Source organism: Elephas maximus, chromosome 3, assembly GCF_024166365.1.
Source record: "Elephas maximus indicus isolate mEleMax1 chromosome 3, mEleMax1 primary haplotype, whole genome shotgun sequence".
In the NCBI taxonomy this organism is placed as follows: Eukaryota; Metazoa; Chordata; class Mammalia; order Proboscidea; family Elephantidae; genus Elephas; species Elephas maximus.
Window position 1 is genome coordinate 96,152,279 of NC_064821.1, and position 26,128 is coordinate 96,178,406.

Here is a 26,128-nt window from a genome sequence, read left to right on the forward strand (position 1 = left end):
TGGAAGAGTATGCCAGCTATTAACAGTGGTCATCCCTGGGGACAGGGATTGGGGAATCGGGGCCATTAGGGTGACCAACTGTCCTGGTTTGCCTGTGACTGAGGTGGTTATTGGGGTATGGGACTTTCATTTTAAAAATTGGGGCAGTTCCAGACCAACAGGGACTAGTTGATCTCCGTACTTTGGACTTTTATCTTGTACCCTTCTTAGACTTCTGTTTGATTTGCTTCCCATGAATATGTATTATTACTACTTAGGTAACTACAATATAAAAAAATTGATTTTTCACCAAAAAAGTAAACACACACATATGTTTCTAAATTGTGTTGTTAGGTGCCTTCGAGTAAGTTCCGACTCACAGCAATACTGTACAACAGAATGAATCACTGCCCGGTCCTCCATCATCCTCACAATCGTTACACTTGACCTTTACCAAGCATGATTTCCTTCTCCAGGGATTAATCCCTCCTGATAACATGCCCAAAGTGTGTGAGACATAGTCTCACCATCTTTGCCTTGAAGGAGCACCACAGCTGCACTTCGTCCAAAACACATTTGTTCTTTCTTTTGGCAGTCCGTGGTATATTCAGTATTCTTCACCAACACAATTCAGAGGCATCCATTCTTCGGTCTTCTTATTCATCATCCAGCTTTCCCATGTATAGGAGGCAATTGAAAACACCGTGACTTGGATCAGGTGCACCTTAGGCAACATCGTTGCTTTTCAGCACTTTGAAGAGGTCCTGTGCAGCAGATCTGCCCAATGCAGAGCATCATTTTAATTTCTCACCTGCTGCTTCCATGGTGACTGTGGATCCAAATAAAACGATATCCTTGACAACGTCAATCTTTCCCCGTTTATTATGATGTTGCTTATTGATACAGCTGTAAGGATTCTGGTTTTCTTTATGTTGAGGTGTAATCCATACTGAAGGCTGTGGTCTTTGATCTTTACCAGTAAAGTGCTGCAAGTCCTCTTCACATTGAGCAGGCAAGCTTGTGTCATCTGCATAACGCAGGTTGTTAATAGGTCATTCTCCAATCCTGATGCCCCGTTCTTCATATAATCCAGCTTCTGAGATTCTTTGCTCAGCATACAGATTGAATACATATGGTGAAAGGACACAACCCTGACACACACTTTTCCTAACTTTAAACCACACGGTATCCCCTTGTTCTGTTTGAACGACTGCCTCTTGATCTATGTACAGGTTCCTCATGAGCACAATTACGTGTTCTGGAATTGCAGTGTTATCCATAATTTGTTATGATCCACATAGTCGAATGCCTTTGCATAGCCAGTAAAACACAGGTAAACATCCTTCTGGTATTCTCTGCTTTCAGCCAGGATCAATCTGACATCAGCAATGATATCCCTGGTTCCATGTCCTCTTCTGAATCCTGCTTGAAATTCTGACAGTTCCGTGTTGATCGATATAAGCTGCAGCCACTTTTGAATGATCTTCAGCAAAATTTTACTTGCATGTGATATTAATGATATTGTTTGATAATTTCCTCATTCAGTTGGATCACCTTTTTTGGGAACAGGCATAAATATGGATCTCTTCCAGTCGGTTGGCCAAGTAGCTGTCTTCCAAATTTCTTGGCATACATGAGTGAGCACTTCCAGTGTTCCACCTGTTTGTTGAAACATCTCAATTGGTATTCTGTCGATTCCTGGAGCCTCGTTTTTTGCCAGTGCCTTTCAGTGCAGCTTGTACTTCTTCCTTCAGTGCCATTGCTACCTCCTGAAATGGTTGAACGTCAGTTCTTTTTGGTGTAGTAGTGACTCCTTGTATCCCTTCCATCTTCTTTTAATGCTTTCCTGTGTCATTTAATATTTTCCTTGTAGAATCCTTTAGTATTGCAACCCGAGGCTTGAATTTTTATTTGATTCTTTTAGCTTGAGAAATGTCGAGTGTGCTCTACCTCCAGGTCTTTGCATGTCGTTATAATACTTTGTCTTCTCTAGCTGCCCTTTGAAATCTTTTATTCAGGTATTTACTTGATCATTCCTTACTTTCGTTTTAGCTACTCTACGTTCAAGGGGAAGTTTCAGAGTCTCTTCTGACATCCATTTTGGTCTTTTCTTTCTTTCTAGTCTTTTTAATGACCTCTTGCGTTCTTCATGTATGATGTCCTTGATGTCATTCCACAGCTCATCTGGTCTTTGGTCATTAGCGTTCAGCTCATCTGTCAGTTTGTTGTACTGTGGGGGCTTGCGTGTTGCTGTAATGCTGGAAGCTAAGCCACTGGTATTCAGATACCAGCAGGGTCACCCATGGAGGACAGGTTTTAACTAAGCTTCCAGACTAAGACTAGGAAGAAGGACCTGGCAGTCTACTTTTGGAAAGAATCAGCCAGTGAAAATCTTATGAATAGCACCAGAACATTGTCTGATACAGTGCTGGAAAATGAGCCCCTCAGTTTGGAAGACACTCAAAATACCACTAGGGAAGGGCTGCCTCCTCAAAGTAGAGTTGAGACCTAATGACGTGGATGGAGTCAAGCTTTTGGGACCTTCATTTGCTGACGTGGCACAACTCAAAATGAGAAGAAACAGCTGAAAACGTCCGTTAAGAATCGGAACGTGGAATGCACAAAGTATGAATCTAGGAAAATTGGAAAGCTTTCTGAATTGTGGAGCTGTGTGTGTGTGTGTGTGTGTGTATGCAATTGATAATTTCCCATGTTACTTGGAACTGAAAACGGGTCATACTGTGAGCACTGTATGTTCCATCCCTTTGGTGTTCAAATAGAGAACAGACATCTGTTATTCAAGGGAAAATGTGTATTTACTAGTTATGGGGGGAAATCAGAGTGCTGAAATGCAGACTTTGCGTATACGGTCATCCCTCAGTATCCACAGGAGATTGTTCTAGGACCCCTCCCCCAATACCAAAATCCACGGATGCTCAAGTCCCTTATGTAAAATGACATAGTATTTGTTTATAACCTATGCACATCCTCCCGTATATTTTAAATCATCTCTAGATTACTTATAATACCTAATACAGTATAGATGCTGTGTAAATAGTTGTTTCATCACAGCAGAAGACTTGCCCTGGAAGGCAGCCTTTCTCTTCTATGAGTTTCTTGAGCTCTTCTGGGAACATAGATGCTGCCTCACATCAACTGAGGCTGATTCTGCCGTAATTGTTCAGTCCTTGAGCTGCAGCACTTCACATAGCTAGCTAGCCAGCCACCCTTACTAGCCTTAAACTGCTTCCTTGCTCTCCTTAACCCCTCACAGTTAGCCTTTGAGGGGTAGTTTTGACCACTTAGTTGATCTTTAGGAGCCATTTTTCACAGAAACATAGGGTGCACACAACACAAGTAGCAAACAGGATGCTAGGCGAACAATGTTCAAACAATGAGTGCTGGAGAGGGACAGGATCTGTGAAATGGGGGGAGGCTACAGCAGGGTTCACTTCATTCACAAATTCAAGTTTTGCTTTTTGGATTTTTTTTTTCCCCTGAATATATTTGATCCTCGCATGCAGAACCCATGGGTACAGAGGGCTGACTGTATTGATAAACCTTTCTGGGCTGAGTAGGCTTGGAGACCATTTGATGCCTTGGTTTTGGTGGTTTGTCCACTAGATGGTGACATTTTACCATGCCATCCCTTAAAAAACGCCGCATTTGGATCCCTCTTCATCTTGAGCACCAGCTAACATAGCTGGAAGTTAAAGATTTGGTTTTTAGGTTACATCAGAAGGTCCCAACTGCAGGATTAATGGTAGTAGTACCAGTTTTGGGTATGGTGGTATTTTGAAGTACCAATAATTGTATTGGCATAATACATTTATTTCAGTATATTTTGAAAATCTGAAATTTGAATCATCTTGAGATAAGGTTCAAAGATCCGGTTATTCAATATATGCAAAAAGACAAATCCCACATAGTCTACAAGTCTAGCTGGATAAGTCCCCTCTAGAAGCTGCATTTGTTCACTGTATTAGTTCAGAGACTCTGAATAAGTGTAATGATGGCTTCAGACTCTCCATTCATATATGATGAAACTAAAAAAAGAAGACAGTGCTTTCTTTTACCCCAAACTCACTATCAGTTATCCTGCATGTGCCTCCTGACCATGACACAGGCCCTCCCTCCCGAGCTGAGCTGCCGGCATACCTGGGGCAGGATCTCCTGGGCCAGTGCTCGTGCCCGGTGGTAGGCTGCGTCACCCTCCTCATTCTGGGCCACAGCGTGGTTCACCAGTCCCAGTGCCTGGGCCTGTACCCCAGTCAGTCGTCGGCCAGTGAAGATGAGCTCCTTAGCCAGTGCCACCCCCAGGCAGCGGGGCAGCCGCTGAGTGCCTCCTGACAGGATGGGGCAGCAGGGGTAGGGGATCAGCATGGAGAGTGGGAGCCCAGAGAAGGCCCAGCCCAGGAGTCAGCCAAGACTTTTAGAGGAATAGACTATGAGTTAGGATGGGAGGGTGGGGTCCAGAACACAGTATTCTATGAAATTGGCAGGTAGAGGAGAACGGGAGGGTGCTGTGGGTGAGGTTACCTGCCCCTGGTAGGAGCCCTCGGGTGGTCTCAATCAGCCCCATGACAGCCGAAGAAGCTGCTTAAACAGAACAGAGCAAAGCCCCCACCCCATCCTCCAGGGCCAATCCCCCAGGGGAGAGACACGCAACTCTGGTCTTCCCCACCCCTCCAGCCACTTGCTGTGTGTGGCAGCAGACTGCCTTTGGGAAAAGTCCTAGCCTGGGAGTCAGGAGGTCCAGGCTCTCACCTCACCAACCCCCAGCTGATAGAGGTGTGTATCACCAGTCAGGTCTTAACTTTTCTGAGCATCATAGGTGGAGAAGTGAATCCCTCCTCTTCTTGCTACATAGGGCTGCTAAGGATCAAAGGAGGTACTGATGCTTGGAACAAGGAAGGTGTTCCTGGAAGGTACCTAATATTTGTGGGTTAATGAATTCTCTGTCACGTGCATCCTTGGCTCTGGCCTGGCCTAGAGTGTCAATGATGCTTGCTCCCTCCATGGTTACTCCTTCCGCCACAGCCTGAAATTTCCCTGACTGTGTTCCAGTACACGCTCTCCTTTCAAGTTGTACTTCGTCAGAGAATGCCTCCTTAACTGTCCCACCCTGCAGGCCTCTTTCCTTTTCTGGATTCCCTCAGCACACACCATCTGAACCATGCAATGTGAGCAGAAGGGAATAGCCATTACTACTGCTGATAAAGAGTTTCGCTCACTATCTCTCTTAGTCCTCACCCACACCCTGTAGTTTAGTTGCCTGAAACACAGGCAGGCGAGAAGCATAGTTGGGGCCGTGACCTGACCGGGTAATTTGAGACCTGGCCGCATGTTTAATTCCTTCTCCCTGATGTGCATAGTGTACATAGAAGCTACCTCCATGCCTGGAATTGCATATTTTTAAATGTCCTTCTTGGGGTGGCAGGAAAAGGCAGTGCAGGGAAGACGGTGGCACCATGAAGGCACTTAGACTTTAACTGCCTCTGAGAAGGGTGCTCCTTACCACCAAGTCAGTCACGTTAGGATGTGATTATTTTCTCCACCTCCTCCCTCTACTCTTCAAACAAAGGCCAATTGCCCCGTACAAATAATGCAAACCAGGGCCTCGAATGGTTTGAACCGATTCAGTCATGGCCAACAAAGCAAAATTGGAACAGACCTGAATTTTTAAAAATTTGGGTGAACTGGAAAGACAAAAATTCTGGGTCAAAGCCCTGGAATGGGAGACTCAGAAGAGGTGTAGCCCTTTCTGATGCGGGAGATTGGATTATTGGCAGGACTGCGGAGAAAGACATCAAAATGGTGCAGTCCTGCTGGTCATGATTTGGTGGTTATGCCATGTACACACTGCCCTTGCTTTGTAAGAAGGAGATTATATTACATTTCTAGCAGGGCTTTCACTGGTAATTTTTCCCATTCTGGTTATTATTCCCATTTCCCCACATTTTAAAAATTCAGATCTGTTCCATATTGTTTCATCAGCCATGACTGAACTGGGAAGTGCTAGTTTGAAGGCTGGATGCAAACCTTGGTTGGCACTAATGAACCAGAAGGCAATGATCCTGCCCAGGCATATTTGTGATTATTTAGGCTGGCAACAAACTGTCCCCGTGGCTCACCGTTGCTCTAGATATGATAGATAAAGATGGCCTTGGACATAACTTGAAGCCTGAACAACTGATCTTTGTCTTCTTGGCCTTCCCTCTCTGCTCTTTTGGCCGTCCCATTAGCAATTGGTCTGAGATTGTGGAATCATCCCAGAGATGAGGGAAGCAGGTTCTAAGAGGTGGTGGATACTATACCAATCAGTGGCCGGGCCAGGAGGGAACCAGCTTCTGCCTGAGCTCCCTCTGTGTCCTCACCCTGCCTCCAGTTTTGCTCTTGGTTGGAAGAGCAGTGGCTTACTTTGCTCAGCCTCCAGGATTACCCTGTTTCACCCTCCCCTCTCCACCGAGCCTCACCCGCTACGAGGTACCTGCCACTCGAAGGTCACAGGCCAGGGCAAGCTCCAGGCCCCCACCCAAGGCAAACCCATCCATAGCTGCAATGGTGGGCGCAGGAAAGGCTGCTGTGGAGACAAAGAAGGACTCAGCCTACCAGATCCTGGCAGAACCAGGTCAGGGCCTTAAGGTTGGGGAGGGGCATGCTGGTTGGGACAGAGGGCCTTACTGGTTCGGGGTTTCGGAACCTTACCAGGTACCTTCACCAGGTTATCTTAGGAATTGGTTTGCCCATCAGAGAAAGTAGGGGGATCAGCTGGGGAACAAGAGTGGGGAGACAGGTTGGAATGATCCCTGCTCAAGCCCACTGTTCTGATGGCCTCCCTGGTACCTGCCTTTCTGTTTTCTCCCTTCTTGTTCTGTGTGCAGGCCCTGTGCTGGGTGCTGGAACATAGAACTGAATCAGACATGGTCCCTTCCTTCACGGGGCTCATTCTAATAGGCAAGGCAGACCTGTAAATAGGCAATGATGACCCACAGCGATTAGTGCTGTGGTAAATGGAAACTTGGAGGGTGGGTCACAGAAGGCTTCCTGGAGGAGGTGCCACTGGAGGCCTTGCAGGATGAGTAAAAGTTCAGGTGGCCAAGAAGACTTGTTCCAGGCAAAGGGAACAGCCTTTGTCAAAGCCTGAAAGCATGCTTGGTGAACCTTGGCTCCACTGGAATAGCAGCCCTTGAAGCCTGAGGGCAGGTGAGTCAGGCCCAGCAGCCACACAAAGGCTGCGGAGCCAGCACTCTGCCTCTGAAAGAAATGGCCTCTGCACCCTCTTGTCACCCTCCCCCCTGTGCCCATTCTCCCTGGGAAAGTCATCTGTATCCCCACAGAACTCACAACACAAAAGTTTTCTATTTAAAGTGGAGGATGGGGTAGGGTGGGGCTGGGATTAACAGGAACACCCTCCCCCACCCCACCCCAGTACCCTCACCAATGTCATTCATCAGGCCTCGGAGCCGCTGGACAAAGACCCCCACCTCTGCCTCACTCATCTGCTCCCGCTCCTTCAGGTCTGCACCTGCCAGAGGGTGAGGGGACTGTGACAGTCCTTGGGAAAAGGACCAGCTGTCAAATCCCAGGCTGTTAAAGGATCCAGCAAAACACACCTGAGGGGGAGCAGCCAGAGCGGAAGGAGAAACACCAGGAAAGAGAGGTTAAGGAGCCAGGGAGAAAGAAGGGTCAAAAAGGGATATAACAGAGAATGCCTGATGGAGAAGGAGAAAAGTGGGACACAGACCTCATATTCTAGTAAAAAGACCAGACTTAATGGTCTGACTGAGACGAGGGGCCCCAGAGGTCATGGCCCCAGGACTCTCTGTTAGCTCAAAACTAAAACCATTCCCGAAGCCAACCTCTTTTACAGTGGACTATAAGACAGAAAATGATACTGGTGAGGAGTGTGCTGCTTAGCTCAAATAGACACATGAGACTATGTGGGCAGCTCCTGTCTGGAGGTGAGATGAGAAGGCAGAAGGGGACAGGAGCGGGTTGAATGGACATGGGAAATACAGGGTAGAGAGGAGGAGTGGGCTGTCACATTGTAGGGAGATCAGCTAGGGTCACATAACAATGTGTGTGTAAGTTTTTGTATGAGAAACTGACTTGAACTTTAACTTTCACTTAAAGCACAATAAAAACAAAGGTAGGGGAGAGGTCAGTGGGGTCTGAGGAGGCTGAGAGGTCAAGCAAGACAAGAACTGAGATGTAGTGGCATAGAGGCAGGGCAAAGACCTTGGGGAGAGTAGTGACCATGGTGGGGTTGTTGAAGGCCAGATGATAGGGGTTGAGGCAGGATCAAGGGGTGAGTGTAGACTCTCCAAATCCTAGACTGTAGGAGGTCAGAACTGTGAGAGTTCGTGAAAGTCTTTGATTTTTCCAGACCCTTCAGCGACAGAGGGGGAAGCAGTTCCGGGGGCAGAGACTATCCTAGGATTCCAGAGCAGGTCAGGGAAGACCCAGGCCTCCTGCAGCCCCCTTCCTTCCCTGTGCTTAGCTGGGATAGCAAGGAGTGGGTCTTACAAGGGGCACGAAGTGGCCTTGATGGAGGAGGGTTAGACAGAGATGGAGCCAAAGTTAGAGGCCAGGGTGGGTGAGGCCCTCAGCCAAGGCAGCTGGGTCAGGCCACTGGTCTGCTTACTTGTGCTGTCAAAGCAGACCCTGAGCTGGGCACCCTAATCCTGACAGGCGATCCCCTTTTAAGCCCCTGATAATCACACTCCTCCCATCCCCCCACATCCTCTTCTCACCTCTCTAGAGACCCTTGTTTCCTCCCCAACCATCCACCCAGGAGTCAGGCTGCCTGGACTGACTCAGCTCAGCTCTCATGGACTTGCTTCATGTCATGGACCTGGAGTAAGGTATTTCCCATCTTTAAAACAGAAGTTCATGGTGCTTGCCCTGTTGTGAGGACCAAATGGCACAGAGACAGTGGAGTGCTTTAGTGACAGGGACTGAGATCCTGAGGGTGGGCAGAGGGTGGGCTGACCTTGTGGGCTTTTTGATCTAAGTTTCCTCAGTGTTGAACGAAGGGTCAGAACAGATCATGGTGTAGTAGAAAGAACTACAAGGATTTGGGGATCAGGCAGGCCAAGTTCACATTCTGTTCTACCTCTCACTAGCTGTGTGACCCTATGCAAGGAATTTTACCTCTCTGAGTCTTTCATTTCACATCTGTAAAATGGGAATAATGAGTCCTATGCTGGAGCTGACCTAAAAGGATTCCCCCGACCCCTGCAGGAGGTGGCAGCCCTGCAGAGCCTGGGAGTAGGGTAGAGGATGGAACCCACCTGCACAGAACACACCCTTCACGCCACTTCTGAAGAGCAGGACATGCACCCGTCGGTCCTCCCGCAGCTGGGCCAGAGCTTCCAGCAGCTGAAGGGGAGACCCCATCAGATACCTGCCAGCCCAGCACCCCACCACCCTGGGCCTGCCCTCTCTCACCTCGCTGACAAAGACGTACCCCAGGGCATTTCGGGCTCGCGGTCTGTTCATGAGAATCTCAGTGATTCCTGGGGGGGAGATTGCAGCCTTGGGTGATCCAGCTGGCCCTGCTCACTCCTTCGCTGGGGCCAGGAGGCAGGAGGCCTGGGTGGGTGCAGCTTCTGCCCTTGATGAGCAGGGTGACTTGGGGCACATCACATCCCCCCAGGCCTCAGTTTTTCCGACTGTAAATTGAGTCAACAGAGGAAGTGGAAGGGCTTGTGAGCCGTGGAGCAAAGAGGGGTGAACAAGAATGGCCATCACAACAACTCCCATCTGTTTCTGTCATTGTTAGATAGACACACACACCTTCTTCAGTTTGACACCTCTCTATTTTTCTTCTCTTCACAGCAAAACTTCTTCTAGAGCCTAATGAGTTATAAGGTGAATACCCTTGTAACCACCACCTGGATCCAGAAGTAGAGCTGTGGCAACCACCAAAAAGACCTCCTGTGCCCTGATTCAATCACAGCCCCTCGTACGCTCCAAAAGTAACCACTATCTTGGCTTTTATACTAATCACTTCTGTAATTTTATAATTTTATCACCCAAGCATGCGTCCCTAGACACCAAAGTTTAGACATACTAACAAAAAAAAAAAAAATGTGATGTGTCTTTTAAAAGCCTGTTAACCCCTGAAACTATGGTCCCCAGATGCTCTGTTAACCCAGAACTGAAACCATTCCTGAAGCCCACTCTTCAGACAAAGATTAGATGGGACTGTAAAACAAAAAATGATACATGTGAGGAGCGTGCTTCTTAGTTCAATCAGATACACAAGACCAAATGCACAGCTTTCGTCTAGAGGCAGGATGAGAAGGCAGGAAGAGACAGGAGCTGGTTGAATGGACACAGGGTATTCGGGATGAAAGGGCGAGTGTGCTGTCACATTGTGGGGATTGCAACTAATGTCACAAAACAATGTGTATAAATTTTTGTATGAGAAATTAACTTGAGCTCTAAACTTTCACCTAAATTACAATAAAAAGTAACAAATAAAACAACATCTTTGCTTTTTAACACTTGAAAGCGGTCTATTGCAGCAGATTTGCCCGCTGCAATGCATTGTTTGATTTTTTGATCACTGCTTCCATGGGCGTTGGTTGTGGATTCAAGTAAAATAAAATCCTTGACGACTTCAAAACATAAAATAAAAGTCTGTTAAAATCCCTAAGTTCTCTGTCTCCTCAAACTTACCTGCTGAAGAACCTGGCGCATCTGGGCAGGGTTTCCTGCACTCTGGGTTTGCTGATTGCATACTCATGGGGCAGGCAGCATGCTCCTCTGTCAGGAAGTTGATAACTGAATCCAGAGGCTTGATCAGACTCATGCTCTGTGCTCTTGCCCTATCTGTATGATGTTCTTTCACCAGGAAAAGCCAAGCTTCTTGACAGTTTTCTATACTCCTTTAGTCACTTTTTCACTTAAACCTTCTCCAGTCTAGCTTCCACCCCCACCATTCATTGGAAACTGTTCTCACCAAAATAACCAATGATACAGTAACCACTAACCAAGGGCCCGGTTTCCATCCTCGTCCCAGCCTCTCAACAGCCACCAGCACGCTGACCACAAGCATGCTGCTTCTTGAACATTCTCGGCCTTGGCTTTAGTGGCCCTGTATTCTCCTGGCCTTCCTTCTACCTCTCAGGTGACACTTCTGCAATCCTTTCTTCCACACAATGTTTAAGTGTTGAATTTCTGCAAGGCCCAATCCAGGCTCTCTGGACTCATTTATTTCTGGAGTTATATATTTACCACATGCTGGCCTTTGTATTAGACACTGAGATTTCAGAGACCAGGGCAGACCCAGCCCCTGTCCTCAGAGAACCGAAACTCTAGCAGAGAAAACAGACAATAACAAATAATTATTTGTGGTGAGAATATGGAGAAAAAGGATCAGGAATTTAGGGGGTATATAATGAGCAGAATCAACTCGACAGCACTGGGTTTGGTTTTTTTTTGGATGATGAGCAGGGGTGGGGCAGTGGTGGTTCAGTGGTAGAATTCTCACCTTTCATGCAGAGACCCCAGTTCGATTCCCAGCCAATGCAACACACGCACGGCCACCACCCATCTGTCAGTGGAGGCTCGTCTGTTGCTATGATGCTGAACAGGTCTCAGTGGAGCTTCCAGGCTGAGACGGAAGAAGAAAGGTCTGGTGGTCTACCCCTGAAAACCGGTCAGTGAGGATCCTGTGGGTCACGGCGGGCGATCACAGGGGCGGTGCGGGAGTGGGTAGCACGTAGTCCCACAGGGCGTGCACTGCCGTGAGTCGGGAGCTGGCGAGAGCCGCTCGCAGCAACGTAACAGGCAGAGGAAGACCCTAGTGCGGAAGGTCAGCAGTGACTTCCTGGAGGAAGCCGTGACAAGGGGTACGAAGGCATCAGAAGGCAGAGGGTACGTGTGTGTGTGGTGGCGGTCAGGCAGAGAAGCCCAGTCCAGGCAGAGTGGGCAGCGCAGACGAGGGCCCTGAGTGCAACAGAGCAGGCCAGTGCCTTCCGGAACTGCAGGGGTTCAGGGCAAAGCAGAGGACAGTGTGAGGACAGGGAGGAGAGACAGCAGGGGCCTGCGCTTGCCAAGCAGCTCCTTCTCCTCAGAGAACCCTTCTGTGCACACCATGACACACACACCCCGTTCTGGGAATCCCAGGGCTCTCCCCAGGCCGGAATATCCACCTGCCCACTTGACTTCTCGACTGCCATGCTCCAAAAGGATCAATCTTTCTCTTGTTCCCTTGGTGAGCAAATGACCTTACCATAAACCTGAAAGTCTGTCCTATCACCTTCCTGGCCCTCACTCACAAAATGTACTCACTTAGCCCCCAAGCCCTGCCAATTCAGCCTCTTAAATAGATCTCAAATCTTTCAGCTCACATCCCTCCTCTCATCACCACCCTGGTACAGGCTCCTTCCTCTATTACTTGGATTGCCCAGCTGCCCCTCTTGTCTCAGTTTTGCTCCCTGCACCCCCATCGCATTCATTCCCTCATCTGGGTCAGTCATCTTTTTAACCCAAATCCAACTATGTCCCCCTGTCCTCATAAGGATAAAGTCCAATTCCTTAACGTGGACCACAGGGCCCCCCACAATATGGCCCTTGTACCCTACTTGGGCTTCAGCTCCTCCCACCCCCATCTAGGCCAGGCATGGGGGAGAGAGGTGGGCTCTGGGCAGGCGCTCCAATACTGGTATCATCCCCTCTAGGCTGTTTCCCCACCTGTAAAATGTTGGGAAGGAAATAGAGGAGTATTTCCTACTTCTTTGGCCTCAAAGCCTCCTTACTATTTTTTCCCAGGGTCCTCAGCTTTGTTTGTGGAACAAGCAGTATTTATTAGGTCAATATTCCCAGTGTGAGTTGATCTGAGACAAAGGACCAATAAAACCTCAGGGCTCTCAAGGGACATGGTGTCCAGCTGTGAGTTACATAACTGTGACCCAGGGCAGAGAATTGTGACACCCTTAGGTTCCCCAGAAACCTGTGAGGAGCTCTTAGAGCCCAGCAGGTATGGAGGCCCCACAAAGGAGTCCAGATGTCCCCGTGGTCCTTTCCAGCTCTGATGCACTAGAAGAGAAAATGCCACACCTTTGGGGAAGGGAAGCTGTCGTGCGATGGATCACTTCTTACAGAGCAAACTAGTTTCTCATTAAACAATTAGTACACATACTGTTTTGTGACATTGGTTGCCAACTCCATGACATGTCAACACTCTCCCTTTCTCGACCTTGGGTTCCCCATTACCAGTTTTCCTGTCCTCTCCTGTCTTCTCATCCTCACCTCTGGGCTGGTGTGCCCATTTAGTCTCGTTTTGTTTCACGGGCCTGTCTAATCTTTGGATGAAAGGTGAACCTCAGGAGTGACTTCATTACTGAGCTATAAGGGTGTTAAGGGGCCATACTCTTGGGTTTCTCCAGTCTCTGTCAGACCAGTAAGTCTGGTCTTTTTGTGTGTGTGTGTGAGTTACAATTTTGTTCTACATTTTTCTCCAGCTCTATCCAGGACCTTCTATTGTGATCCCCATCAGAGCAGTCAGTGGTGGTAGCCAGGCACCATCTAATTGTGCTGAACTCAGTCAGGTGGAGGCTATAGACAGGGTGAGACCAGTGGAGTATCTTAGATGGCTGCTCACAAGCTTTTAAGATCCCAGACACTACTCACCAAAGTAGGATGTAGAACATTTTCTTTATAAAATATGTTATGCCAATTGAGCTAGATGTTCCCTGAGACCATGGTCCCCAGAGCCTTCAGCCCAGTTATTTGGTCCCTCAGGGAGCTTGGATGTGTCTATGGAGCTCCCACGATCTTGCCTTGGACAACTTGTGCTGGCTTCCCCAGTACTGTGTACTGTCTCACCCTTCACCAAATTTACCCACTTACCTATTGTCTATTTAGTGTTTTTCCCTCCCACCTCTCTCCTTCCTTGTAGCCGTCAAAGATTGTTTCTTTTTTTGTGAAAACCTTTTCATGAGTTTTTATTGTAGTGGTCTCATAACAATATTTGTCTTTTGTGATTAACCTATTTCACTCAGCATAATGCCCTCCAGATTCATCCATGTTGTGAGATGCTTTGCAGATTCATCATTGTTCATTATTGTTGCATAGTATTCCATTGTGTGTAATGTACCATAGGTTGTTTATCCATAAATCTGTTGAGGGCACCTAGCTTGTTTCCATCTTTCTGCTATTGTGAACAGTGCTGTAGTGAACATAGGTGTGCATATGTCTATTCATGTGACGGCTCTCATTGCTCTAGGATATTCCTAGGATTGGAATTGCTGGATCATATGGTATTTCTATTTCTAGCTTTTTAAGGAAGTGCCGTATAGTTTTGCAAAATGGTTGTACCACTTTGCATTCCCACCAGCAGTGCATAAGAGTTCCAATCTCCCTAAAGCCTCTCCAACATTTATTTTGTTTTTTGTTTTTTTAACTGAGCCAGTAAAGGGTGGGGGGTGGCTGAGATGGTATCTCATTGTGGTTTTCATTTGCATTTTTCTAATGGCTAGTGATCATATCTGCCACCTACTTGAATGTCTTCTTTGGTGAAATGTCTGTTCATATCCTTTGCCCTGGGTTGTTGATCTTAATTCTCCTTCTCCCTTGTGAAGTGACATGAGGTCAGACTCTACCCCTACACCATTTTTACAGAAACTATGGTGGATACAGAGAATTCTGATTAAAGGGGACAAGGGACCCAAGTGTCACAAATCTCCTAACAGTCTAGGACCAAAGTCATTGTGGCAGAGAGACCTTAGAGTGGCCTCCATGTTCATGCCCTGAATAATTCCCTCACCTTGAGTGTGGATACGACCTGTGACATGCTTCTAGCCAATAGAATATGGCAAAGGTGATCAGATGCCACTTCTGAGATTAGGTTACATTATATGGCAAAGGTGAAAGGATATCACTTCTGTGATTCAGTTATGATATACATAACTCTCTTTCTTGCTAGCACACACTAGAGAAACTCTCCCTCCATTGCTGGCTTTGAAAATGTATGCTTCCATGTTGTGAGAGAATCTATAGAGAGGACCACCTAGCAGGGAACTGGAGGTGGCCTCTAGGAGATGAAAGTAGCCCCCAGCCAACAGTCAGTAAGAAAACAGGGACCTTAGTCCTACAACCACAGGAGATGGATTCTGCCTACAACCTGAGGAGCTTAGAAGCAGATCTGCCCCAGGCAAGCCTTTGAGGAGACCACAGCCCCAGCCAACACCTGGATTATAGCTTGGCAAGACCTTGAAAAGGAGCCCTAGTGGCACAGTGGTTAAGCACTCTGCTGCTAACCAAAAGGTCAGCAGTTCGAACCCACTAGCTGCTCTATGGGAGAAAGATGTAGCAGTCTGCTTCCATAAAGATATACAGCCTTGGAAACCCTGTGGGCCAGTTCTACTCTGTCCTATAGGGTTGCTGTGAGTCAGAATCGACTCAATGGCAATGAGTTTAGTTTTTTGGGTTTAAGACCCCTGAAGCAGACAACTCAGCTAAGCTTTGCCCAGACTTTTGACCTACAGAAACTGTGAAATAATATGTGTTGTTTTAAGCAGCAAAGTTTGTGGTAATTTGTTACATGCCAAGAGAAAACTAATACAGTCATGACTTCCTGAGATTGACAGCAACTTTTTCTCTGGTCTTTACTTTCTTGTTCTGTCATTCTTTTCTCTCTGAATAACTCTCTTTAATCTTTTTCCCCTCTCTATGTTTTTTATCTCCTTCTATCAGAATAAACCACCCAAAACCAAACCCATTGCCATCGAGCCAATTTTGACCCTCATAGCAACCCTGTAGAACAGAGTAGAACTACGCCATAGGGTTTCCAAAGCTGTAAATCTTTAAGAAAGCAGACTACCACATCCTTCTTCTGCAGAGCAGCTGGTGGGTTCGAACAGCTGACTTTTCTTTCAGTTAGCAGCTGAGCACTTAACCACTGTACCACCAGTGCTCCTCCATGTTGTTGTTATTAGATGCTGTCGAGTCAGATCCGGATCACAGTGACCCTGTGTACAACAGAAGGAAACACTGCCTGGTCCCGCTCCATCCTTACAGTCACTGCTATGTTTAAGCCCATTGTTGCGACCACTGTGTCAATCCAGCTCCTTAAGGATTTTCCTCTTTTTTGCTGACCTTTACAAAGTATGTCCTTTTCCAGGGACCAAACTTTACTGGCAAAGCTCACTTGCTTGCTCTGGATCCTGTTTCTGGTTTGTCATCATATGACCTCTGATTCTCGGGACTTGAGCCAACAGCTTGTTGTCTGACCTGCCAACTTTGGCGTATGCCAGCTCCACAGCACTGTGAGCCAGCAGCCTGCCATCTGACCTGCCAATTCTGGGTTCATCAGCCCCTGCAATCACAAGACCCAGGGGAAGCCTCCAGCCAATGCCTGACTCACAGACTTTGGAACTTGCCAGCCTCCACAATTGCGTGAGACATTTCCTTGAGATAAATCTCTCTTTCTCTCTCTATGTGTATGCCTCACTACTTTTGTTTCTCTAGAGACCCCAGCCTAAGACATTTGGTCCTTCATAAGACATTTGTCCTTCTCCAGGGCTCCTCCCTACTGGCTGCCAAAGCTGACAGTCCTTGGTTCAAGCCACAGCTCAGCCACACACTAGCTCCATGCCCTTGGGCAAGTCCCTTTACCCTCTGACTTTCAATTTTCTGATCTGTATATAGAGATAATACCCATGTACCCACTGCTGTTGAGTTGATTCCAGTTCATAGTGACCCTATAGGACAGAGCAGAACTACCCCATAGGGTTTCCAAGCCTGTAATCTTCATGGAAGCAGGCTGTTACATCTCTCTTCCACGGAGTGGCTGCTGGGTTCAAACTATCGACCTTTTGGTTAGCAGCCAAGCAGTTTAACCACTTCACCACCAGGGATCCCCAGGGATAATACAAGGGTTGTTATAAGGATTAAGAGATATGATGCACGTAAGTGCTTAGCCAGAGTTTGTGAGTGTGGTGAGCAGGACAAAAAGCCCAGATACTAGGGAAAGTCTAGTTCCTAAAACCGGGTATGAATTCTAAACAAGCTGGAAGCTCTGAGGAACCAGGCAGGTGTTCTTGGCTTTCATTCATTCATCTGACAACATTGAATTTGCACTACCACATCTAGGCCCTGGAGAAATACAGCCACAGTCCCTGCTTTCTTAGCCTAGCCCCAATTCTGAGAAAATTGCCCTATCGGGGCCCTAGCAGGGGAGATGGGTCTGCACTACACCATCCCCACTCCTACCAAATCCACCAAGCCACTGGCTGCTCGTTTCCTGAGCAGCTGACCTGGGGTTACTTCTATATTAGATGGATCACAGGCAAGGGGGTGTAGGTGGGAGTCCACAGAAAGGACTATAAGGTAGAGACCAACCTGTTTAACTAAATCCCCAATTATGAAAAGAGGGAAACAGGCCCAAAAAGAAGAAAATTTTCCTGAGGTGATAGCTAGACTCAGCTAACAATCCTCACTCTTCAAGAGCTAACAACCCATGAGGCAGACAAGTTCAGACACATGGAAAGTAATGGGAGAAAGGGAAACTAAGGTCAGAAAGGGTTTAAATAAGAAGAGAGGAAGGAAGAGGACCCAAGCTAGGGGCATAGCAGGAATAAAACGCAAAAGTGGGATAGCTTAAAATGAGCATGAGTAGAAGAGATAAGATGGAAAGGTCAGAATGTGGTGGAGAACCTTGAAATGTCCAGCTAAGGAGTTGGAGTGGAGTCATTAACTATAAGGAATAAAGCAGCTGGAGAACAGTGAAGAGTGGTTGACCAGCCATCCCATTTTTAAGGCCTGCTAATAAGATGTGACAATGATGTGGTGCCTCCCATAAGTGAAAAGCAAGCCTGTGATTTTCTAACATGGGCATGAAATGATCATGAGTCATTTTCTGTGGGGAGGGGGGGTTCTCCTGTGCCTGAGTCTCTTCCTCATAACCTCCCCTCTGCTCCTCTGTGGTTTCCTTCTCTTCTTCCCTCACTGACTTTCCTCCTCCTTCTATATGCCCACTGGCAGAAGCAGAGGGGGGAAATCTGATGATCTTTTTCATTACTGGATAAAATGTTTCCTGCTATTTGCAAGTGAGCCCAGAGGTCTATGATTCATGGTAATTTAAAATATTCTGTATATAGTCCTGCACCGCATAACGTCCATCTGGGCAATGTCTGTCTGGGCAGTGTCTGACTACATATACGTCAGTGGTCCCGTAAGTTTATATAGGCAGTTGTCCCTGGGTTACAAACATCTGACTTATGTACAACCCATAGTTATGAACCAACCCCGTAAAGCCTTTTATATTAAAAATTTGAGGTATATACAACAGTTTGTAATAACAAATGGGTGCTACTTTGTGACATGCATCAAAGTATTGTTATTATTATTACTGTATTATTATGTTAAAGATATTTTAGTGTATCTGGAAGTGTTTCTTTAATGTTTTCTGTGAATAGAAAAGTACAGATTTAGGGATGGAACGCATTCATAATCCAGGGACTGCCTGTATATAATATGGTGTTCCCACAACGTCCAAATCACATCATGTCTTATTTCACAGAACTTATTGTAGATGTTAAGCTACAAATAACTATCTTAGTTTCCTAGGTCTCCTGTAACAAAGTACCAAAACTGAGTGGCTTAAAACAACTGTGTCTCACAGATCTGGAGGACAGAAATGCAAAATCAAGGTGTCAGCCAGGCCACGATATCTCCAAAGGCTCTAAGGGAAGATCCAACTTCCAGTGGTTCCTGGCAATCAATCCTTGGCTTATGGCTGCATGATTCCAATGTCTGCCTTGGTCTTCACATTGTCATCTTCCCTGTGTGTACCTCTATGTCTCTTCTCCTCTTTTTATTTATTTTATTGTACTCTAGGTGAAAGCTTACAGTTCAAGTTAATTTCTCATTCCAAAATTTTTACACATATTGTTTTGTGACATTGGTTGCAATCCCCACAACGTGACAGCACGCTCACCCTTTCCGCCTCAGGTTCCCTGTGCCCAGTTGTCCAGTTCTTGTCCCTTCCTGCCTTCTTGTCCTGCTTTTGGACAGGAGTTGCCAATTTGGTCTCATATATTTGATTGAACTAAGAATCATGTTCCTCATGTGTGTTATTTTTGTTTTATAGGTCTCTCTAATCTCTGTCTGAAAAGTGGGCTTCGGGAGTGGTTTCAGTTCTAAGTTATAAGTGTCAAGGGGCCACAGTTTTGGGGGTTCCTCCAGTCTCTGTCAAACCAATAAGGCTGGTCTTTTTTCATGAACTTGAATTCTGTTCTACATTTTTCTCCTGCTCTGTCTGGGACTCTCCGTTGTGATCCCTGTCAGAGCGGTCTTTGGTGGTAGCCGTGCACCATCTAGTTCTTCCGTCTCAGGCTGGTGGAGTCTCTAGTTCATGTGATCCTTTAGTCCTTTGGGCTAATGTTTTCCTTATGTCTTTAGTTCTTCTCTTTTTAAAAGGACACCAGTCACATTGAATGAAGGCCCACCCTACTCCTGTATTACCTCATGTTAATTTAACTGATTATATCTTCAAGGACTCTATTTCCAAAAAAAGGTCACATTTACAGGAAACAGGCATTAGGACTTCAACTTATCTTTTTGGGGGACACAATTTAATCCATAGCACTGATGTACAAGTTTGTGTTTTGAGTTGATGAATTACTGTCTCAAAGGGAAAAATTAATAACAGACATCTTACTTTGATTTTAAGGTTTACTTACCCAGGAAACAGTAAAGAAATTCCTGACAAAAAATTAATCCTGCCAGGTTTACTAAATTTAAATTTCAAAAGATATGGCTGGGTGGAGAGCCAGAGGTGATCTTGTGACCTGTTATCAGTTGATCTCAGTAAAAGGGGGAGGGCAGGGTTCAATCAATCACATTAAGATTAGCCAATGGTTGATCTGTATTTCCCCTCTTCTTCTCTTTATAGGGGAGCCCTAGTGGCACAGGGGTTAAGTGCTAACCAATTCAAACCCACCAGCTACAGGGGAGAAAGATGTGGCAGTCAACTACTGTAAAGATTACAGCCTTGAAAACTCTATGAGGCAGTTCTGTTCTGCCCTATAGGGTCGCTATGAGTCAGAATTGACTCTGCAGCAATGGTTTTTTTTGTTTGTTTGTTTCTTCTTTTTATAAGCCTCGGAAACCCTGGTGACGTAGTGGTTAAGAACTATGGCTGCTAACCAAAAGATTGGCAGTTCAAATCCACCAGGCACTCCTTGGAAGTCCTACGGGGCAGTTCTACTCTGTCCTATAGGGTCGCTGTGAGTCGGAATCGACTCAACAACAACAGGTTTGGTTTGTTTTATAAGCCTCATTGTACCTAATTTCTTTGAGCCATTTTCTTTCTCTGGAATCAAAATGGTCTCTCTATATGCATACAGAATAACTGCTCAGAATAAACCTCATATTCAAATTTTGTTGAGTTCTGATTATTTTTAACAACTGAAAGGGACAATGTTGACCTAGTGAGATAGACTAGAACAATAGGAAAGATCAGTGGAAACAGCCTTGACAAAAATGTATCTGTATGTAAAGGCCATATCCTGGAAGAGATTTTCAGCGTGTAGACACAGTCTCACCACAGAGCCATAATCTGCAGGAGCAATCTAGAAATTGCTTCACTTGCTTAGCTTAGCTTAATCACAACTTTGCCTCTCAAGAAAACAAGTGCCAAGCAGGCATGCAAAAGGTAGCCATGTCCACCAGATGGCCTTCTCTCAGAAGCCACTGTGATATCCAACCCACTGGCCGGACTTGAACAAGAGGAGTTAGGGAACTGTGCAGGTGCCACATCCCATAATGAGTGATGCTAACAGTCCCAGAGCCCTTTGTGGCAGACTCCATCTTGGCCGAGGGCTGCACACGCACCTTATTTCCATAGCCACACCAATTCCCTTTTCTCAGAAACTGCACAGATAAAGAAAGGCCACTTAACATAACCTGGTACGTAAAAGCAGTAACCTCCCTGACTCAAGCAAGCCAGTCTTTTGGAGAGGCTTAGTCCCCAGCTGACTCCTTTTGCTTGACTCAAGCAAAATAAGCTTGCCGAGGATAAAGTTTGTCTTTTGTGTGTATTCTTACTTGGGAAAAGACAAAGATCTTTTGTGTCAGATTGGCTATTGGTAACACTAGTGGTTGAGAACACCAGCTTTGAAATCAGAACTAGTTCAAATCCTGGCTCTGCCAGTTACTAACTGTGAGTTTTGAGGAAAATTGCCTAGCCTTTCTGTGCCTTAGTTTCCTAGTCTATAAAGAGGGGAGAATAATGATAGTTTTCTCAAGGCAAGCACTGTTGCCAGTTTGGCAGCAAATTAAGCATGAAGAGTATGGGGTATTATTTAAGGCCTTGTAATCCCATGTGAACACAGAAATTCTCAGCAAGTGGTGTAGTGGGATGCTGAAAGTCCTTAGGTGTCTACCCAAAGTAGTGGGTACACACGAGGGAACAGTGTGCAACAGCAGAAAGCAGTGAGCTAGATTTATGTGGCAAAGCAGCTCTCCAAATCTTAGTGTCAATGGAAAAAAAAAAAACAAAACACCCCAGAGCCCTTTCCCTCCAGTTGATTCTGACTCATAGAGACCCTACAGACAGAGTAGAACTGCACCATAGGATTTCCAAGGAGCAGCTAGTGGATTCGAACTGCCGACCTTTTGGTTAGCAACCAACCTCTTAACCACAGTGCGCCAGGGCTCCTATGAGGGAGGCGAAATAAATACAATGCCATTTATGCAAATTAAAACATAGACACAAACAATGCTACATCAAATACTAGGGAGAGGGGATGGGACTGGGGGAAAAAGCAAAGACCAGAGAGAGGCCTTGCCCTGACTAGTGATGGTTACATGCAGTCGACTGAAGGGGAGCGGCAGGTAGATTTAAACTGCCGATATTTTACTTAGCACTCGAGCTCTTAACCGCTGCGCCACTAGCGCTCCCTACCAACTGAAATTCAAAAACAACACAATGCACAAACTATGGTGCTTTCTGCCAACGACGTGAATGTTCCTGCTTGAATCAGCAGGTGGCAAAAGCTTGGGAATTGCGTCAGGATTTGTATTCCAGCCGAAAAAACACCCTGCTCCTGCTTCTCGGCTCTCGTCCCCTCCCCTCCCCTCCTGCCACCCGCCCCCTGCACTGCGAGCCGGATTGGCTCCGCTGCCTCCGCCCTCCGGACCCTTGCTTGAACGCGGGGGTCCAACCAAAACACCAAACCCATTGCCTTTGAGTCCATTCCGACTCATGGCGACCCTATAAGACAGAGTAGAACTGCCCCGTAGAGTTTCCAAGGAGCGTCTGGCGGATTCAAACTCCCGACCTCTTGGTTAGCAGCTGTAGCTCTTAACCACTACGCCACCAGGGTTTCCACCGCGGGGGTGGGGAGGGGAAAATAAACGCTACTCTGGAAAAGCAGGCATTTTAACTCTCCCGTCCGGAGGGAGCTGGTGAACTGTCTTTCCCCTGTGCGACTCCCCTCCCCTCCCCCACAGCCCGAGGACACCAGGTGGGGGGTTGAGGAAACCAATATTAACGTAAAGTTACACCCCTACTCAGCTCGCAGCCAGTAAAGTGATCACCGACCTCCCAGACTTTTGGAGGCTTTGGAAGCCTTAGCATGGGAAGAGTGGGCAGGAGGTTTGAGAGCGAATGCTCCAACGCACCGAGCGCCCCGCCTTTCCTCTACTTGCCTCAGTCTTCGGCGTGCAGTGGTCGCGCTACCATCGCTCGGGCCTTGCGGGAGCGCCGCGCGCCCGCCTGTAGCTCCTCAGCCCGGCCGGGTTCTGGCCCGGCCTGTCCAAGCGCCTTCCGGGTGCGCCCCTGACAGCGTACTCACCTTGTTCGGGGCCCGTCAGGGCGCGCACTTGGATCTCGGGTCCCCCAGCCGCCCCGTCGGAAGCGCAACCGCGGGCCCAGTGGGGCCTCCAGGGGCGCGGAGGGCGCAGGGCGCGGGGCAGGGCGCGCAGCATCGGGCAGCAGGTCTGGAAGGCGCCGGTCCGCGGGTCGGCTGCCTCCTCTGCAGCTGAGCTCCTAGCTTGGCAGGGCCTTCGAAATTGCTCCACCAAAAAAAAAAAAAAAAAATTTTTTTTTTTTTTATGGGCAGACACAGGAGTCCTGGTGGTACAGTGGCTAGAGCCCTCGGCTGCTAACGGAAACATCTGCGGTTGGAACCCACCAGCCGCTCCGTGCGAAAAAGTGGTGGCGGTCTGCTTCCGTAAAGATTACGGTCTTGGAAACCCTATGGGGCAATTCTACTCTGTCCTATGGGGTCGCTATGAATCGGAAGCAGTGGGGATTTTGGTTTTTATGGGCCGAAAGGCCTATGCAGCTGTCTGCACCTCTTAGACCTGAGGGAAGGCTGTCAATCTCTCTAAACGTCAGTTTTTTAATCTGTAAAAGGGGGTAGTAACAGTGCCTAAAGAGCCCTGGTGGCCGCAGTGGTTACACTCTCAGCTGCTAACCAAAAGGTTGGCAGTTCAAACTCACCAGCCGCTCCCAGGGAGGGAAGACCTGGCGATCTCCCCTGGTAAAGATGACAGCCTAGGAAACCCGATGGAGCAGTTCTACTCTGCCCTACAGGGTCGCTTTGAGTCAGAATCAACAACGGCAAACAGCAACCAGTAATAAGAAAAAAAAATCAACCCAAACTCTTTGCCATCTAGTCGATTCGGACTCACAACAACCCTATAAAACAGAGTAGAACTGCCCAATAGAGTTTCCAAGGAGCAGCTGGTGGATTTGAACTGCTAACCTTTTGGCCAGCAGCCCTAGCACTTAACCACTATGCCACCTGAGTTTCCGCAAAGGGTAATAGTGCCTAATTTATGGTGTTGTGAGGATTAAATGAGGTTTGTGAAACTTGCTTACACATGTAATGTTAGGTGCCATGGTTTGGGTCAAGCGCACTGAAGTCATCAAAGTGACTGCTTTTTACACTACAGAGGTCTTTTGCAACAGATTTACCCTATGTGATATGTTCTTTGGTTTCTTGACTGCTGCTTCCATGGGCGTTGATTGTTGATCCAAGAAGAAGGAAATCCATGACAACTTTAATTTCTTCACCATTGATCATGAAGTTGTTTATTGGTCCAGTTTTAAGAATTTTTGTTTTCTTTATGTTCAGACGTACTCCATATAGAAGGCTGTACTCCTGTACCTTTATCAGTAAGTGCTTCAAGTTGTCTTCACTTTCCATAAGCAAGGTTCTGCCATCTGCACATCTCAGGTTGTTAAAAAAATCTTCCTCTAATCCTGACGCAGCATTCTTTACATACCCCAGGTTCTCTGATTATCAGTTCAGCATATAGACTGAATAAGGTAAAGAATACAATCCTGCTGCACACCTTTTCCAATTTTAAACCACGCAGTACCTGCTCATTCTGTTCCAATGACTGCCTCTTGATACATATATAGGTTCTGCATGAGCACAGCTAAGTGTTCTGGGATTTCCATTCTTCCCAATATTATCCCTGTGCTCAAGAAGGTTAAGTAACTTTCCCAAGGACAAACAGCTAGCAAGTGCTGGGTTTAGATTTGATTCTAAGAAGTTTTACTCCATAAACTGTCTTAAACCACTAATGCTATATTGTCTCTTAAAATGAGATAATGCATGTTAATTACTTAGTACCATGCCTGCCTCACAGTAAATGTTGAATTATCAGCTGTTGTTGTGGGAACCCTGGTGACATAGTGGTTTAGTGCTGTGGCTGCTTACCAAGCGGTCAGCAGTTCAAATCCGCCAGGTGCTCCTTGGAAACTCTAAGTGCCGCCCTATAGGGTCGCTATGAGTCGGAATCGACTCGGCGTCAGCGGGTTTGGTTTTGGCTTTTTGTTGTTGTTGTTAGGTGTCCTTGAGTTAGTTCTGACTCGTAGCGACCTTATGTACAAGAGAACGAAACACTGTCTGGTCCTGTCCCATCTTCACAATGATTGCTGTGTTTGAGTCCATTGTTACAACCACTGTCAATCCAACCCGTCGAGGGTCTACCTCTTTTTTGTTGACCCTCTACTTTACCAAGCATTATGTCCTTCTCCAGGGACTGGTCTCTCCTGATAACATGTCCAAAGCACTGGCAACAAAGTCTTACCATCCTTGCTTCCAAGGAGCATTCTGGCTATAATTCTTCAAAGACAGATTTGTTCATTTATCTGGCCATCCATGGTATGGTCAATATTCTTTGCCAACACCATAATTCAAAGGCATCAATTCTTCTTTGGTCTTCCTTATTCATTGCCCAGCTTTCTCATGCATATGAGGCGACTGAAAACACCCTGGCTTGGGTCAGGCACACCTTAGTCCTTAAAGTGACATTTTTGGCTTTTGAACACTTTCAAGAGGTCTTTTTTTTTTACAGCCGACTTGCTCAATACAATGTGTCTTGATTTCTTGATTCCTGTTTCTTTTTTTTTTTTTGTTTCCATGGGCATTGATTGTGGATCCAAATAAAATGAAATCCTTCACAACTTCAATCGTTTCTCCATTTATCATGATGTTCCCCCACGTGTCTGTCAGCATAAAGAAAACAAAAATTTTCACAACTGGACCAATAAGCAACAGCACGTTTATGTGGGGTTTATATCAGTCCTAGCCATCTCTGATCCCACACCCCTACTGCCAATGAATTAATTCAGATTATGGATCGTCTGGCCATCCCTCTCTGTTCCTTTTCTATAACTTACTCCAATTCCTTTACTTCTCAAAGAATCACAGACAGGATCTGGTAGATTTTTACTGAAGGCTCACCTGTGGAGCTTCACCTCATACTTAAAGAGGTTATTAATGCTAAATAAACGAAGGTCTTTTCTTAAGAGAAAGCCTAGTGTTTGGCTTTTAAAATAAGAAAGCTCTCCGCCTGCAGTGCGAACTACACTAAACAAGGGGCAAAGTGGGCAAACCCCACCTTTATCACTAACTATGTGGTAAGAATCAGCATGAATACAATTCCTACCTGGAAGTGGACCCAGGCTTCACCCTCCCACATCTCCATTCTTCGCTGTCAGCCACTTTTGTGGCACTTCCTTTTTCTGACCCTAACCACCTAAAGTTAGGTCAGACTTCATTCCTGGCCACCCTGAGCCAAGTCAAAATATCCCTAGCCACCTGAGGTCAGGTCTTTAGGTACCAGCCATAGGCTCAGGAGTCCACATAGCTCCTTGTACTTCAGACCA

At 46.7% G+C, this 26,128-nt stretch overlaps 1 protein-coding gene across 10 annotated transcripts in view; it reads right to left on the minus strand.

Annotated features, from left to right (window-relative positions):
• Positions 1 to 23,938, minus strand: part of ECHDC2 (enoyl-CoA hydratase domain containing 2) — a 30,867-nt gene extending 6,929 nt beyond the window's left edge. The window contains exons 1-9 of one of the 10 annotated variants that reach the window (XM_049879266.1): positions 22,797 to 22,876; positions 11,483 to 11,794; positions 10,669 to 11,306; positions 9,433 to 9,656; positions 9,276 to 9,363; positions 7,421 to 7,507; positions 6,470 to 6,562; positions 4,519 to 4,575; positions 4,138 to 4,325 (exon numbers count right to left, since the gene is read on the minus strand). In XM_049879266.1, the coding sequence (XP_049735223.1) occupies positions 4,138 to 4,325; positions 4,519 to 4,575; positions 6,470 to 6,562; positions 7,421 to 7,507; positions 9,276 to 9,363; positions 9,433 to 9,483 (564 nt within the window). In that variant the 5' untranslated portion in view covers positions 9,484 to 9,656; positions 10,669 to 11,306; positions 11,483 to 11,794; positions 22,797 to 22,876. The other 9 variants (XR_007516652.1, XM_049879263.1, XM_049879260.1 and 6 more) reach the window with 9 other exon arrangements.
• Positions 23,939 to 26,128: the final 2,190 nt, after the last annotated feature.